The 15247-nt window shown below is 48.0% G+C and overlaps 1 protein-coding gene across 1 annotated transcript in view; it reads left to right on the forward strand.

The window, feature by feature from the left end:
• LOC139386524 (F-actin-uncapping protein LRRC16A-like) overlaps window positions 1–15247 on the forward strand; it is a 202334-nt gene that overhangs the window by 11908 nt on the left and 175179 nt on the right. Inside the window, exon 2 of the mRNA XM_071132127.1 lies at window positions 322–419. Coding sequence (XP_070988228.1) covers window positions 322–419 — 98 coding nt within the window. The remainder of the gene's footprint in view (window positions 1–321; window positions 420–15247) is intronic.

Consider the following 15247-nt stretch of genomic DNA (forward strand, 5'->3'; position numbering starts at 1 on the left):
GACTGGAAATCCTTTCCTGTTGGGAAATCAGTCCTGCTATCAAGTGCAAGCTCACTTATATTTCATTGCGTAGCTTTGGAAAGTTGGCCTAACGATTTAATCAAGTTAATATAATCAAATTAATACATTCAAAATGTTATGTCCTGGGTGCTCAGCTGGTTATTCATGTAAACCTAACACTCCTCTCCTCTCCTCTCCTCTCCTCTCCTCTCTTTTCCTCTCCTCTCCTCTCTTCTCCTCTCCTCTCCTCTCCTCTCCCCCCTGCTCCTCTCCTCTCCTCTCCTCTCCTCTTCCTCTTCCTTTCCTCTTCCTCTCCTGTAGAGAGTGTGAAGGATGCAGTGGGGAGGAAGATGAAGCTCTCTGTGAAGAAGAGAGTCAAACTAGAGATCAAAGGAGACAAGGTGGAGAACAGAGTCTTGGTAAGTCACACAGATAACCTCTGATATGTTCTGTTCTGAATGGGCCTTTCCTTTAGCGTTCTCTCTCTCTCTCTCTCTCTCTCTGCTCTCCTCTCTCTCTCTCTCTCTCTCTCTCTGCTCTCCTCTCTCTCTCTCTCTCTGCTCTCCTCTCTCTCTCTCTCTCTCTCTCTCTGCTCTCCTCTCTCTCTCTTCTCTCTGCTCTCCTCTCTCTCCTCTCTGCTCTCCTCTCTCTCTCTCTCTCTGTCTCTCTCTCTCTCTCTCTCTCTCTCTCTGCTCTCTCTCTCTCTCTCTCTCTCTCTCTCTCTCTCTCTGCTCTCCTCTTTCTCTCTCTCCCTCTCTCTCTCTCTCTCTCTTCTCTCTGCTCTCCTCTCTCTCTCTCTCTCTCTCTCTCTGTCTCTCTCTCTCTGCTCTCCTCTCTCTCTCTCTCTCTCTCTCTCTCTCTCTCTCTGCTCTCCTCCCTCTCTCTCTCTGCTCTCCTCCCTCTCTCTCTCTGCTCTCCTCTCTCTCTCTGCTCTCCTCTCTCTCTGCTCTCCTCTCTCTCTCTCTCTCTCTCTCTCTCTCTCTCTCTCTGCTCTCCTCTCTCTCTCTCTCTGCTCTCTCCTCTCTCTCTCTCTCTCTCACCTCTCTCTCTCTGCTCTCCTCTCTCTCTTCCCTCTGCTCTCCTCTCTCTCTTTCTCTGCTTTCCTCTCTCTCTCTCTCTGCTTTCCTCTCTCTCTCTCTCTCTGCTCTCCTCTCTCTCTCTGCTCTCCTCTCTCTCTCTCTCTCTCTGCTCTCCTCTCTCTCTCTGCTCTCCTCTCTCTCTTCCCTCTGCTTTCCTCTCTCTCTTCCCTCTGCTACCCTTCCCTCATAGCTATGGCTTTGTGTTGTGGAAAGGAACATCAGTGGCCTGAACAGTGATACAATCCTAGGAGACTTCCTTACATTCATCCCACAGCCCAGGGGGCATCTTTCACTCCACTGTGAGTAATGGTCAAAGAAGTCTGACCGTATGATTTTGTTGAGATCAATGTTGGCCGTTTGTTACTCTCACACCAGTTGTGTAAATGTAGCATGAGGAAAATGGGTTTTCTCCAATTAAATGTTTGTCCAGAGTGCAGTAAATCTTCTGTCCATTTAATAATTCATTTCCATGGGCACATTAAAAATGCATGTTGTCATTTTCTGTGTTTAATGGGACGGAGCACTGAGGATAGTTATCTGAAATGTCTTCTGTAAATCTTTGGGGGGATTAGACTCTGGAGAGTTATTAAGGAGGGGGAATAGGTATAGGGAATAGACACTGGAGAGATATTAAGGAGGGGGAATAGGTATAGGGAATAGACACTGGAGAGTTATTAAGGAGGGGGAATGGGTATAGGGAATAGACACTGGAGAGATATTAAGGAGGGGGAATAGGTATAGGGAATAGACACTGGAGAGTTATTAAGGAGGGGGAATAGGTATAGGGAATAGACACTGGAGAGTTATTAAGGAGGGGGAATAGGTATAGGGAATAGACTCTGGAGAGTTATTAAGAAGGGGGAATAGGTATAGGGAATAGACACTGGAGAGTTATTAAGGAGGAAGCTTAATAGCTTAATAGCTTATATATTGAGATGTGTTTTGGGAGTTTGTGGTGTTGCCTAATCCCGTGCTGCATCTAGTAAGTGTTGCATAAAGCTGATGGTGCAGGTCATGAGTGGTTGTAGTCCATCTGAAACCTGTTCTCTCCAATAATACTGGTTTCATTTGGCAAGCTACTGGCAAGCTACTGGTTTCATTTGGCAAGCTACTGGTTTAATTTGGCAAGCTACTGGTTTAATTTGGCAAACTACTGGTTTAATTTGGCAAGCTACTGGTTTCATTTGGCAAGCTACTGGTTTCATTTGGCAAGCTACTGGTTTTGTTTGGCAAGCTACTGGTTTCATCTGGCAAACTACTGGTTTCATTTGGCAAACTACTGGCAAACTACTGGTTTCATTTGGCAAGCTACTGGTATCATTTGGCAAGCTACTGGCAAACTACTGGTTTCATTTGGCAAGCTACTGGTTTCATTTGGCAAGATACTGGTTTCATTTGGCAAACTACTAGTTTAATTTGGCAAGCTACTGGTTTCATTTGGCAAGCTACTGGAAAGCTACTGGTTTCATTTGGCAAGCTACTGGAAAGCTACTCTGTTCATTTGGCAAGCTACTGGCACGCTACTGGTTTCATTTGGCAAGCTACTGGTTTCATTTGGAAAGCTACTGGTTTCGTTTGGCAAACTACTGGTTTAATTTGGCAAGCTACTGGTTTCATTTGGCAAGCTACTGGAAAGCTACTCTGTTCATTTGGCAAGCTACTGGCAAGCTACTGGTTTCATTTGGCAAACTACTGGTTTCATTTGGCAAGCTACAGGTTTCGTTTGACATATTATGTTTCTTGAGTGACGTGTGTGTGTGTGTGTGTGTGTGTGTGTGTGTGTGTGTGTGTGTGTGTGTGTGTGTGTAGTCCTACCATCATTGATCCTACTAGATAGCAGTCTAGTGGTAGTGAGCTGGCTGTAGACTGCTGAGGTGGTCACTGAGCCCTGTGATTGAAGGGTAAATTCAACTCCATCGGCTGCCTGAATTCTATTGTTCTAGAATTCTATTGTTCTAGATTATATTGTTCTAGATTATATTGTTCTAGATTCTATTGTTCTAGATTTGATGCTGCTAGTGCCAACTGACAGACAGAAGCAGGGGTTTGAGTCCCAGGGCCTGACAGACAGACAGAAGCAGGGGTTTGAGTCCCAGGGCCTGACAGACAGACAGAAGCAGGGGTTTGAGTCCCAGGGCCTGACAGACAGACAGAAGCAGGGGTTTGAGTCCCAGGGCCTGACAGACAGACAGAAGCAGGGGTTTGAGTCCCAGGGCCTGACAGACAGACAGAAGCAGGGGTTTGAGTCCCAGGGCCTGACAGACAGACAGAAGCAGGGGTTTGAGTCCCAGGGCCTGGCAGACAGACAGAAGCATGGGTTTGAGTCCCAGGGCCTGACAGACAGACAGAAGCAGGGGTTTGAGTCCCAGGGCCTGACAGACAGACAGACAGAAGCAGGGGTTTGAGTCCCAGGGCCTGACAGACAGACATACAGAAGCAGGGGTTTGAGTCCCAGGGCCTGACAGACAGACAGACAGAAGCAGGGGTTTGAGTCCCAGGGCCTGACAGACAGACAGAAGCAGGGGTTTGAGTCCCAGGGCCTGACAGACAAACAGACAGAAGCAGGGGTTTGAGTCCCAGGGCCTGACAGACAGACAGACAGACAGAAGCAGGGGTTTGAGTCCCAGGGCCTGACAGACAGACAGACAGAAGCAGGGGTTTGAGTCCCAGGGCCTGACAGACAGACAGAAGCAGGGGTTTGAGTCCCAGGGCCTGACAGACAGACAGAAGCAGGGGTTTGAGTCCCAGGGCCTGACAGACAGACAGAAGCAGGGGTTTGAGTCCCAGGGCCTGACAGACAGACAGAAGCAGGGGTTTGAGTCCCAGGGCCTGACAGACAGACAGAAGCAGGGGTTTGAGTCCCAGGGCCTGACAGACAGACAGAAGCAGGGGTTTGAGTCCCAGGGCCTGGCAGACAGACAGAAGCATGGGTTTGAGTCCCAGGGCCTGACAGACAGACAGAAGCAGGGGTTTGAGTCCCAGGGCCTGACAGACAGACAGACAGACAGAAGCAGGGGTTTGAGTCCCAGGGCCTGACAGACAGACATACAGAAGCAGGGGTTTGAGTCCCAGGGCCTGACAGACAGACAGACAGAAGCAGGGGTTTGAGTCCCAGGGCCTGACAGCAGTTGACTCTTTCTCCCTCCACAGCTCATTGCTCCAGTCTAGTGACTAGTTTCCGCATGAGATTCATTCATCATCAACTACTTGTATTGTGTTTGATGGCACCGGCCCAACCAATCATTTCTTCATCTCCGACGTTCAGCTATACTCTTAGGAAGAAAGGTGGTTTGTAGAACCTAAAAGGGTTCTTCGACCGTCCCCAGACGTCAGAGGGTCCGAACGTTTGTCAAGACATGTTTTCTTTTCTTAGTATTGTAGATCTACTGTAGTATCATGGGGAAATCCTTCATGGAGGCAGTCAGGAGGAGTTTTACAACACAGACACAGACAGTATCATACTAGCTGGGGCTTGTGTTGGCTGTGTGCTCATACAGAGAACAATATTATCATGTAGGAGTCTCTTATACAGTAGAAATGGAACACTGGAATTTATCTGAAGTCTGTGGAATTCAATTTACTCCACACAGGCGGAAAAACAGAGAGAGAGAGTGGGAGGGGAGGAAGGGAGGGAGGGAGAGAGGGGGGAGGGAGAGAGAGGGAGGGAGAGGGGGGGAGGGAGAGAGAGAGAGAGAGAGAGAGGGGAGGGGGGGAGAGAAAGAGAGAGTGGGAGCGGAAGACTGAAGGAGAGAGCGAGAGGAGAAAGAGAGAGAAAGAGAGAGAGAGAAAGAGAGAGAAAGAGAGAGAGACAGAGACAGAGAGAGAGAAGGAGAGAGAGGGAGAGAGAGGGAGAGACAGCATGAGAATGAAATGCTGACTTCACATAACAGCCGTTCAGCTCGGCTCACTGAACAAATAAGTGACTGTTTAAAGTATTTGTTGTTCCACTAGAGAGAACATAATTAGGGAGGAAGTGGCATAGAGAGAACATCATTAGGGAGGAAGTGGCATAGAGAGAACGTAACAGAGGCAGACAGGCACCCATCGTCTGACCTCCCTGTTCAAGATTTTATTACATTTAATTAAAAAATAGTAAAACAGAAAGCTACATTATTATGTCTCTGGGCTAGTGTGACAGAGAGAAAAACAGATGGACATTTTAAATCCTGTATTTTCTGTATATTTTCCATCTTTATTAAATACTCCTCTTAGTTGTCTGTCTTCCTGGTGCGTAAATATCCCTCCGGGTATGGAGATGGTTGCCTTACCTGTGGGTGGGTGTGTGTGTGTGTGTGTTAGTGTGTGTAGAAGTGTCAAACCCACCTCAGGCAGCCTGTGTCAGAGTATTCAGTCAGTGTTTCCTGTTAACTCATTAGACCCTGATGAGGTGGGTCACTGCTGTCTGTCACTGCTGCAGGGACATACAACTGGCTTTGTCACGTGTCTCCGTTTTCCCCAACAGTGTCTATAAAACGGAATGACAGTGCACTTGTCCTAATGGCGTGTGAGTATTATCTATTTCAGAGTTAGTTACAGACGTCTGTCAAACACACATCCTGTCAACGTCACTCCAAGCTGTCTTTAACTAGTGGGAAAGAAGCTTGAGGCAGGTCTCTCATAATAAGGACGTTACGTGTGATCAATCAGAAGGAAAGGATGAGGGATGCAGGGATGACAGGGTGAAGGAAGAGGGATGACAGGATGAAGGAAGAGGGATGAAGGAAGAGGGATGACTGGATGAAGGAAGAGGGATGACTGGATGAAGGAAGAGGGATGACTGGATGAAGGAAGAGGGATGACTGGATAAAGGAAGAGGGATGACAGGATGAAGGAAGAGGGATGACAGGATGAAGGAAGAGGGATGAGGGAAGAGGGATGACTGGATAAAGGAAGAGGGATGACTGGATGAAGGAAGAGGGATGACTGGATAAAGGAAGAGGGATGACAGGATGAAGGAAGAGGGATGACAGGATGAAGGAAGAGGGATGAGGGAAGAGGGATGACTGGATAAAGGAAGAGGGATGACTGGATGAAGGAAGAGGGATGACTGGATGAAGGAAGAGGGATGACAGGGTGAAGGAAGAGGGATGACAGGGTGAAGGAAGAGGGATGACAGGATGAAGGAAGAGGGATGACAGGATGAAGGAAGAGGGATGACAGGGTGAAGGAAGAGGAGATGGAGGGATGAAGGAAGAGGAGATGGAGGGATGACCGGATGAAGGAAGAGGAGGTGGAGGGATGACAGGATGAAGGAAGAGGAGATGGAGGGATGACGGGATGAAGGAAGAGGGATGACGGGGTGAAGGAAGAGGGATGACAGGGTGAAGGAAGAGGGATGACAGGGTGAAGGAAGAGGGATGACAGGGTGAAGGAAGAGGGATGACAGGATGACAGGATGAAGGAAGAGGAGATGGAGGGATGACGGGATGAAGGAAGAGGAGATGGAGGGATGACGGGATGAAGGAAGAGGGATGACGGGATGAAGGAAGAGGGATGATGGGATGAAGGAAGAGGGATGACGGGATGAAGGAAGAGGAATGGAGGGATGACGGGATGAAGGAAGAGGGATGGAGGGATGACCGGATGAAGGAAGAGGAGATGGAGGTATGACAGCATGAAGGAAGAGGAGATGGAGGGATGAAGGAAGAGGAGATGGAGGGATGACAGGATAAAGGAAGAGGAGATGGAGGGATGAAGGAAGAGGAGATGGAGGGATGACCGGATGAAGGAAGAGGAGATGGAGGGATGACCGGATGAAGGAAGAGGAGATGGATTCAAAACTGTTCCAGCATCACTGGTTCACCTGATTCAAAACTGTTTCATCAGCATCACTGGTTCACCTGATTCAAAACTGTTCCAGCATCACTGGTTCACCTGATTCAAAACTGTTTCAGCATCACTGGTTCACCTGATTCAAAACTGTTTCAGCATCACTGGTTCACCTGATTCAAAACTGTTTCAGCATCACTGGTTCACCTGATTCAAAACTGTTTCAGCATCACTGGTTCACCTGATTCAAAACTGTTTCAGCATCACTGGTTCACCTGATTCAAAACTGTTTCAGCATCACTGGTTCACCTGATTCAAAACTGTTTCAGCATCACTGGTTCACCTGATTCAAAACTGTTTCAGCATCACTGGTTCACCTGATTCAAAACTGTTTCAGCATCACTGGTTCACCTGATTCAAAACTGTTCCAGCATCACTGGTTCACCTGATTCAAAACTGTTTCAGCATCACTGGTTCACCTGATTCAAAACTGTTCCAGCATCACTGGTTCACCTGATTTCAAAACTGTTTCAGCATCACTGGTTCACCTGATTCAAAACTGTTCCAGCATCACTGGTTCACCTGATTCAAAACTGTTTCAGCATCTCTGGTTCGCCTGATTCAAAACTGTTTCAGCATCTCTGGTTCGCCTGATTCAAAACTGTTTCAGCATCACTGGTTCACCTGATTCAAAACTGTTTCAGCATCTCTGGTTCGCCTGATTCAAAACTGTTTCAGCATCTCTGGTTCGCCTGATTCAAAACTGTTTCAGCATCTCTGGTTCGCCTGATTCAAAACTGTTTCAGCATCACTGGTTCACCTGATTCAAAACTGTTTCAGCATCACTGGTTCGCCTGATTCATAACTGTTTCAGCATCTCTGGTTCACCTGATTCAAAACTGTTCCAGCTGTTTCATGAATTCTTCACATTCCCAGTTTTCACATTGGTTGGAAAGTGGAGTGGCAACGTTAATGTGTACCGTTTCCTTTCCTCTGTGGGCTTCAGCCTACATGATGTCTGGCTTGTGCATTATACATGAGACGGTCATTAGTGGTTAGGTTAGCCACAGCTCTGTAACACTGTCACAGGTGTCCCTGTGCTAACTGGGTATCCTACAGTAATGTCTGGCTCGCTGGGCTAGTGGACCGTACTCTGCTGTGAGGTGGGACTGACTCTTACTGTACAACCTTTAGCAGTTAGACCCAGCTAGCACTGCATTCCTGAGAGAGAGAGAGAGAGAGAGAGAGAGAGAGAGGAGAGCAGAGGAGAGAGAGAGAGAGAGAGAGAGAGAGAGAGAGAGAGAGAGAGAGAGAGAGAGAGAGAGAGAGAGAGAGAGAGAGAGAGAGAGAGAGAGAGAGAGGTGTTTATCATTAACCATACACATTAATACCATTGAGATGGTAATATCTCTGGTCAAAATGTCTGAAAGGCCTGTAGAATCTGGGAGTGGGTCATCATTCAGCCTGGGGTTACACTCCATAGTGAGGGGAGGTGGAGGAGCCAAGCCAGTCCTTTAGTCCTCTCTGCTCTGGGTTTAGTCTAGTGAACCAACCACCTGGGACACTGCTGGGACCTGCTTACTGTGGACAGTTTAAACAAATACTGTCACCACCTGGCTGTACAACCAAGGTACATGAACAGAGTACAAAACTGGATTTTAGCTTACTCAGTTCACAGGGGAGGAGGTGTAACAGAATGTGTCTCCCTACCTCCCAGCATGCATCAGGCCCAGTCTCAGAGAACAGCCGTGTCTCCCTGCCTCCCAGCATGCATCAGGCCCAGTCTCAGAGAACAGTCATGGACCGTTGTGTTTGTTTTTGCTCTTGTGTGGTTCATGGGCATTGTTCCCTGCAGAGGAAACTAGGCTTGCCAGCTCAACTCTGACTGGGAGCTGGTCCAGTGGCTTACTTCCTCTACAGCCCTGGGTAAACACACACACACACACACCACACACACACACACACACACACACACACACACACACACACACACCACACACCCCACACCACACACACACACACACACACACACACAGTGGGCCTGCCAGGGAGGGGATGGGAGCGCAGGCAGGGTGGGAGGGGCATGGGAGCGCAGGCAGGGTGGGAGGGGCATGGGAGCGCAGGCAGGGTGGGAGGGGCATGGCAGAACAGTCTGTGGCAGACCTGGATTAAAAATGCTAGTTTTCTGTGGAATACGTTGTGCTTTTGGAATAGCAGATAGGCTGGGCTTGCATCGTCTGTTGTTGTGTTCTCCATCAACCTATCTGTGTGTTCTCCATCAACCCATCTGTGTGTTCTCCATCAACCCATCTGTGTGTTCTCCATCAACCCATCTGTGTGTTCTCCATCAACCCATCTGTGTGTTCTCCATCAACCCATCTGTGTGTTCTCCATCAACCCATCTGTGTGTTCTCCATCAACCCATCTGTGTGTTCTCCATCAACCCATCTGTGTGTTCTCCATCAACCTATCTGTGTGTTCTCCATCAACCCATCTGTGTGTTCTCCATCAACCTATCTGTGTGTTCTCCATCAACCTATCTGTGTGTTCCATCAACCCATCTGTGTGTTCTCTATCAACCTATATGTGTGTTCTCCATCAACCCATCTGTGTGTTCTCCATCAACCTATCTGTGTGTTCTCCATCAACCCATCTGTGTGTGCTCCATCAACCTATCTGTGTGTTCCATCAACCCATCTGTGTGTTCTCCATCAACCCATCTGTGTGTTCTCCATCAACCTATCTGTGTGTGCTCCATCAACCTATCTGTGTGTTCCATCAACCCATCTGTGTGTTCTCCATCAACCTATCTGTGTGTGTTCCATCAACCTATCTGTGTGTTCTCCATCAACCTGTCTGTGTGTTCTCCATCAACCCATCTGTGTGTTCTCCATCAACCCATCTGTGTGTTCTCCATCAACCTATCTGTGTGTTCCATCAACCTATCTGTGTGTTCTCCATCAACCTATCTGTGTGTTCCATCAACCCATCTGTGTGTTCTCCATCAACCTATCTGGTAAACCAAAAGTTAATGAAGTATCACATTGGTTCCATTGCACCAGGCAAGAAAACAACTAGTATTTGAAGCCATGTCTACTGGTCTGGTCTGTGTCTGTCCTCTCCATACCTATTTTTAGCTTCCGAGACCACGCTTATCACGGTCCACTAATGGTTCACTTCTTTATGTAGTCTCTGTTTGCTCTCTCTCTGTAGGGGAGTGGCAGAGTGTTAGCCTCAGCTAGCAGACCTCAGACCTGGGATGAGACGGGCTTTAATTTGGGTCAAATGACATCGTGTTTCATCCACCATCAGCCACATGACTACGACTGGTTAAGCTGCTTTTAAAGAGAACAGGCCATCGTGGTGTCCTGACCTGAAGGCCTTTTATAGCTGACCACTGACCAGACTCCATGACGTTATGAGGTCATATCCTGGTTTGATCAGGGGTGATGTTTACATTGAAAAATCCAGTTAATCCAATACTATAAAATATATTTTTGGGCGTTGATGAAGTGGACAAAGTCTGGAATGACGTTCTCAAGCTGCTGTTCTGGTTTTTCTCTTATTCAGAGTACAGCTACCACTGCCCTGCTGCCACTGCCCTGCTGCCACTGCCCTGCTACCACTGCCCTGCTACCACTGCCCTGCTACCACTGCCCTGCTACCACTGCTCTGCTACCACTGCTCTGCTACCACTGCCCTGCTACCACTGCCCTACTACCACTGCTCTACTACCACTGCTCTACTACCCTACTACCACTGCCCTGCTACCACTGCTCTGCTACCACTGCCCTGCTACCACTGCCCTACTACCACTGCCCTGCTACCACTGCCCTGCTACCACTGCCCTACTACCACTGCCCTACTACCACTGCCCTACTACCACTGCCCTGCTACCACTGCTCTACTACCACTGCCCTGCTACCACTGCCCTACTACCACTGCCCTACTACCACTGCTCTACTACCACTGCCCTGCTACCACTGCTCTGCTACCACTGCCCTGCTACCACTGCCCTGCTACCACTGCCCTGCTACCACTGCCCTGCTACCACTGCCCTACTACCACTGCCCTGCTACCACTGCCCTGCTACCACTGCCCTGCTACCACTGCCCTGCTACCACTGCCCTACTACCACTGCCCTGCTACCACTGCTCTGCTACCACTGCCCTGCTACCACTGCCCTGCTACCACTGCTCTACTACCACTGCCCTACTACCACTGCCCTACTACCACTGCCCTGCTACCACTGCTCTACTACCCTACTACCACTGCCCTACTACCACTGCTCTACTACCCTACTACCACTGCCCTACTACCACTGCTCTACTACCCTACTACCACTGCTCTGCTACCACTGCTCTGCTACCACTGCTCTTCTACCACTGCTCTACTACCACTGCCACTCCCCTGTGTGTTGGTCCCTTGGCTGAGAGAGAGAGAGGGCTGGCTATAAAAAGGTCAGGTTCTAATGAATCAAACTAGTCAACTTCCTCATAGCAAATCCCATCAAGATCTGCCCTGTGGACTGTTATTTCTGTTAGGCCTACCTGTCAACACAGGGCCACATGGACTGATTAGTGGGGAGTGGGAACCATTCCATGGACTGATTAGTGGGGAGTGGGAACCATTTCATGGACTGATTAGTGGGGAGTGGGAACCATTCCATGGACTGATTAGTGGGGAGTGGGAACCATTTCATGGACTGATTAGTGGGGAGTGGGAACCATTTCATGGACTGATTTAGTGGGGAGTGGGAACCATTTCATGGACTGATTAGTGGGGAGTGGGAACCATTTCATGGACTGATTAGTGGGGAGTGGGAACCATTTCATGGACTGATTAGTGGGGAGTGGGAACCATTTCATGGACTGATTAGTGGGGAGTGGGATCCATTTCATGGACTGATTAGTGGGGAGTGGGAACCATTTCATGGACTGACTAGTGGGGAGTGGGAAACATTTCATTATAACTAGTTCTCTATGATGTCCACAATGATACATGCACTCATTGTTAGCATGATGAAGACTAGCTCACATAGCTAGTTCTCTATGATGTCCACAATGATAAATGCACTAATCGTTAGCATGATGAAGACTAGCTCACATAGCTAGTTCTCTAGTTTGTTTGTGTGTTATGACTTGACTTAAAAGTCATTGTAACCTTGGTTCACAGGCGCATGAAGTGTAATATAGCCTCCCTCCTTTCTTCCTTTCTTCCCTTCCTCCTTTCCTCCCTCCCTCCGTCCTCAAGTGTTGCTCCATTATGAAGCTATCTGATAATGTTATAATGAGGCCCAGCTGGGAGGCAGTTAGCACTCATAACAAATTTAGTCAATTCCAGAAGAATCTACGGTCTCTTGCACACACACACACACACACACACACACACACACACACACACACACACACACACACACACATTGGCTGACTGTTTCTATGTTCAGTGTGGTGAGGGATTGGCTGACTGTTTCTATGTTCAGTATGGTGAGGGGTTGGCTGACTGTTTCTATGTTCAGTGTGGTGAGGGATTGGTTGACTGTTTCTATGTTCAGTGTGGTGAGGGATTGGTTGACTGTTTCTATGTTCAGTGTGGTGAGGGATTAGTTGACTGTTTCTATGTTCAGTGTGGTGAGGGATTGGTTGACTGTTTCTATGCTCAGTGTGGTGAGGGATTAGTTGACTGTTTCTATGTTCAGTATGGTGAGGGGTTGGCTGACTGTTTCTATGTTCAGTATGGTGAGGGGTTGGCTGACTGTTTCTATGTTCAGTATGGTGAGGGGTTGGCTGACTGTTTCTATGTTCAGTGTGGTGAGGGATTGGTTGACTGTTTCTATGTTCAGTGTGGTGAGGGATTTGTTGACTGTTTCTATGTTCAGTGTGGTGAGGGATTAGTTGACTGTTTCTATGTTCAGTGTGGTGAGGGATTGGTTGACTGTTTCTATGTTCAGTGTGGTGAGGGATTAGTTGACTGTTTCTATGTTCAGTATGGTGAGGGGTTGGCTGACTGTTTCTATGTTCAGTATGGTGAGGGGTTGGCTGACTGTTTCTATGTTCAGTATGGTGAGGGGTTGGTTGACTGTTTCTATGTTCAGTATGGTGAGGGGTTGGCTGACTGTTTCTATGTTCAGTATGGTGAGGGGTTGGCTGACTGTTTCTATGTTCAGTGTGGTGAGGGATTGGTTGACTGTTTCTATGTTCAGTGTGGTGAGGGATTAGTTGACTGTTTCTATGTTCAGTATGGTGAGGGATTGGTTGACTGTTTCTATGTTCAGTATGGTGAGGGGTTGGTTGACTGTTTCTATGTTCAGTATGGTGAGGGGTTGGTTGACTGTTTCTATGTTCAGTATGGTGAGGGGTTGGTTGACTGTTTCTATGTTCAGTATGGTGAGGGGTTGGTTGACTGTTTCTATGTTCAGTGTGGTGAGGGGTTGGTTGACTGTTTCTATGTTCAGTGTGGTGAGGGATTGGTTGACTGTTTCTATGTTCAGTGTGGTGAGGGATTAGTTGACTGTTTCTATGTTCAGTATGGTGAGGGATTGGTTGACTGTTTCTATGTTCAGTATGGTGAGGGGTTGGTTGACTGTTTCTATGTTCAGTATGGTGAGGGGTTGGTTGACTGTTTCTATGTTCAGTATGGTGAGGGGTTGGTTGACTGTTTCTATGTTCAGTGTGGTGAGGGATTGGTTGACTGTTTCTATGTTCAGTGTGGTGAGGGATTAGTTGACTGTTTCTATGTTCAGTATGGTGAGGGGTTGGCTGACTGTTTCTCTGTTCAGTATGGTGAGGGGTTGGCTGACTGTTTCTATGTTCAGTATGGTGAGGGGTTGGTTGACTGTTTCTATGTTCAGTATGGTGAGGGGTTGGCTGACTGTTTCTATGTTCAGTATGGTGAGGGGTTGGCTGACTGTTTCTATGTTCAGTATGGTGAGGGGTTGGCTGACTGTTTCTATGTTCAGTGTGGTGAGGGATTAGTTGACTGTTTCTATGTTCAGTATGGTGAGGGGTTGGCTGACTGTTTCTATGTTCAGTGTGGTGAGGGATTGGCTGACTGTTTCTATGTTCAGTGTGGTGAGGGATTGGCTGACTGTTTCTATGCTCAGTGTGGTGAGAGGTTGGCTGACTGTTAAATTCCACATCTCTGTGCTTCTCTTTCAACTCCCCCTCTCAGCTTGTCTTGACATGACAGCCCAGATTACAGAGTATGGTCACAGGCAGGGGTCCACCTTGAAGCCTTCCTCCCTGGGTCGTAGTTCACAGTGGATAACTTCCTCTCTGAGTCTTAGTCCACAGTGGATAACTTACTCTCTGGGTCTTAGTCCACAGTGGATAACTTCCTCTCTGGGTCTTAGTCCACAGTGGATAACTTCCTCTCTGGGTCTTAGTCCACAGTGGATAACTTACTCTCTGGGTCTTAGTCCACAGTGGATAACTTACTCTCTGGGTCTTAGTCCACAGTGGATAACTTCCTCTCTGGGTTGTAGTTCACAGTGGATAACTTCCTCTCTGGGTCTTAGTCCACAGTGGATAACTTCCTCTCTGGGTCTTAGTCCACAGTGGATAACTTCCTCTCTTGGTCGTAGTCCACAGTGGATAACTTCCTCTCTGAGTCTTAGTCCACAGTGGATAACTTACTCTCTGGGTCTTAGTCCACAGTGGATAACTTCCTCTCTGGGTCTTAGTCCACAGTGGATAACTTCCTCTCTGGGTCTTAGTGCCCCTATTCTCTGCTATAAACTAAACTTCTCACAGTGGCAGTGACCAGTCATTACATTCATTCATAACTTAAACAGTTCAGAGTATAGTGTTTGCGTGAGAGTGATTGTTGCTTAGGGGTTGTGTGAGAACATGTGTTAGATTAGAATGCCTAACCGTGCCACATGTACAGCACCAGAGGAGGAGAAGCTACATTTAGATCACACACACAGACACTATGGTCAGTATAATTATAGGTCCTGATATATAATCCATACGTGGTCATATAAAGAGCTTCATGTGCTTCATGAGAGAGAGAGAGACAGAGAGAGAGAGTGTTCCCATGGTTGATGCTCCACAGGACAGTGAGGAGTAATGATAGTGTTGTCTAGACCACTGGCTGGTCTGCCTCCAGGCTCCCTGCATATCTACAGTACCTCAGACCTGTCTGGTCTACCTCCCTGCATATCTACAGTACCTCAGACCTGTCTGGTCTACCTCCCTGCACCTCTACAGTACCTCAGACCTGTCTGGTCTACCTCCCTGCACCTCTACAGTACCTCAGACCTGTCTGGTCTGCCTCCAGGCTCAATGCATCTCTACAGTACCTCAGACCTGTCTGGTCTGACTCCCTGCATCTCTACAGTACCTCAGACCTGTCTGGTCTACCTCCCTGCACCTCTACAGTACCTCAGACCTGTCTGG

The sequence above is a fragment of the Oncorhynchus clarkii genome, chromosome 3, assembly GCF_045791955.1.
Source record: "Oncorhynchus clarkii lewisi isolate Uvic-CL-2024 chromosome 3, UVic_Ocla_1.0, whole genome shotgun sequence".
NCBI lineage: Eukaryota > Metazoa > Chordata > Actinopteri > Salmoniformes > Salmonidae > Oncorhynchus > Oncorhynchus clarkii.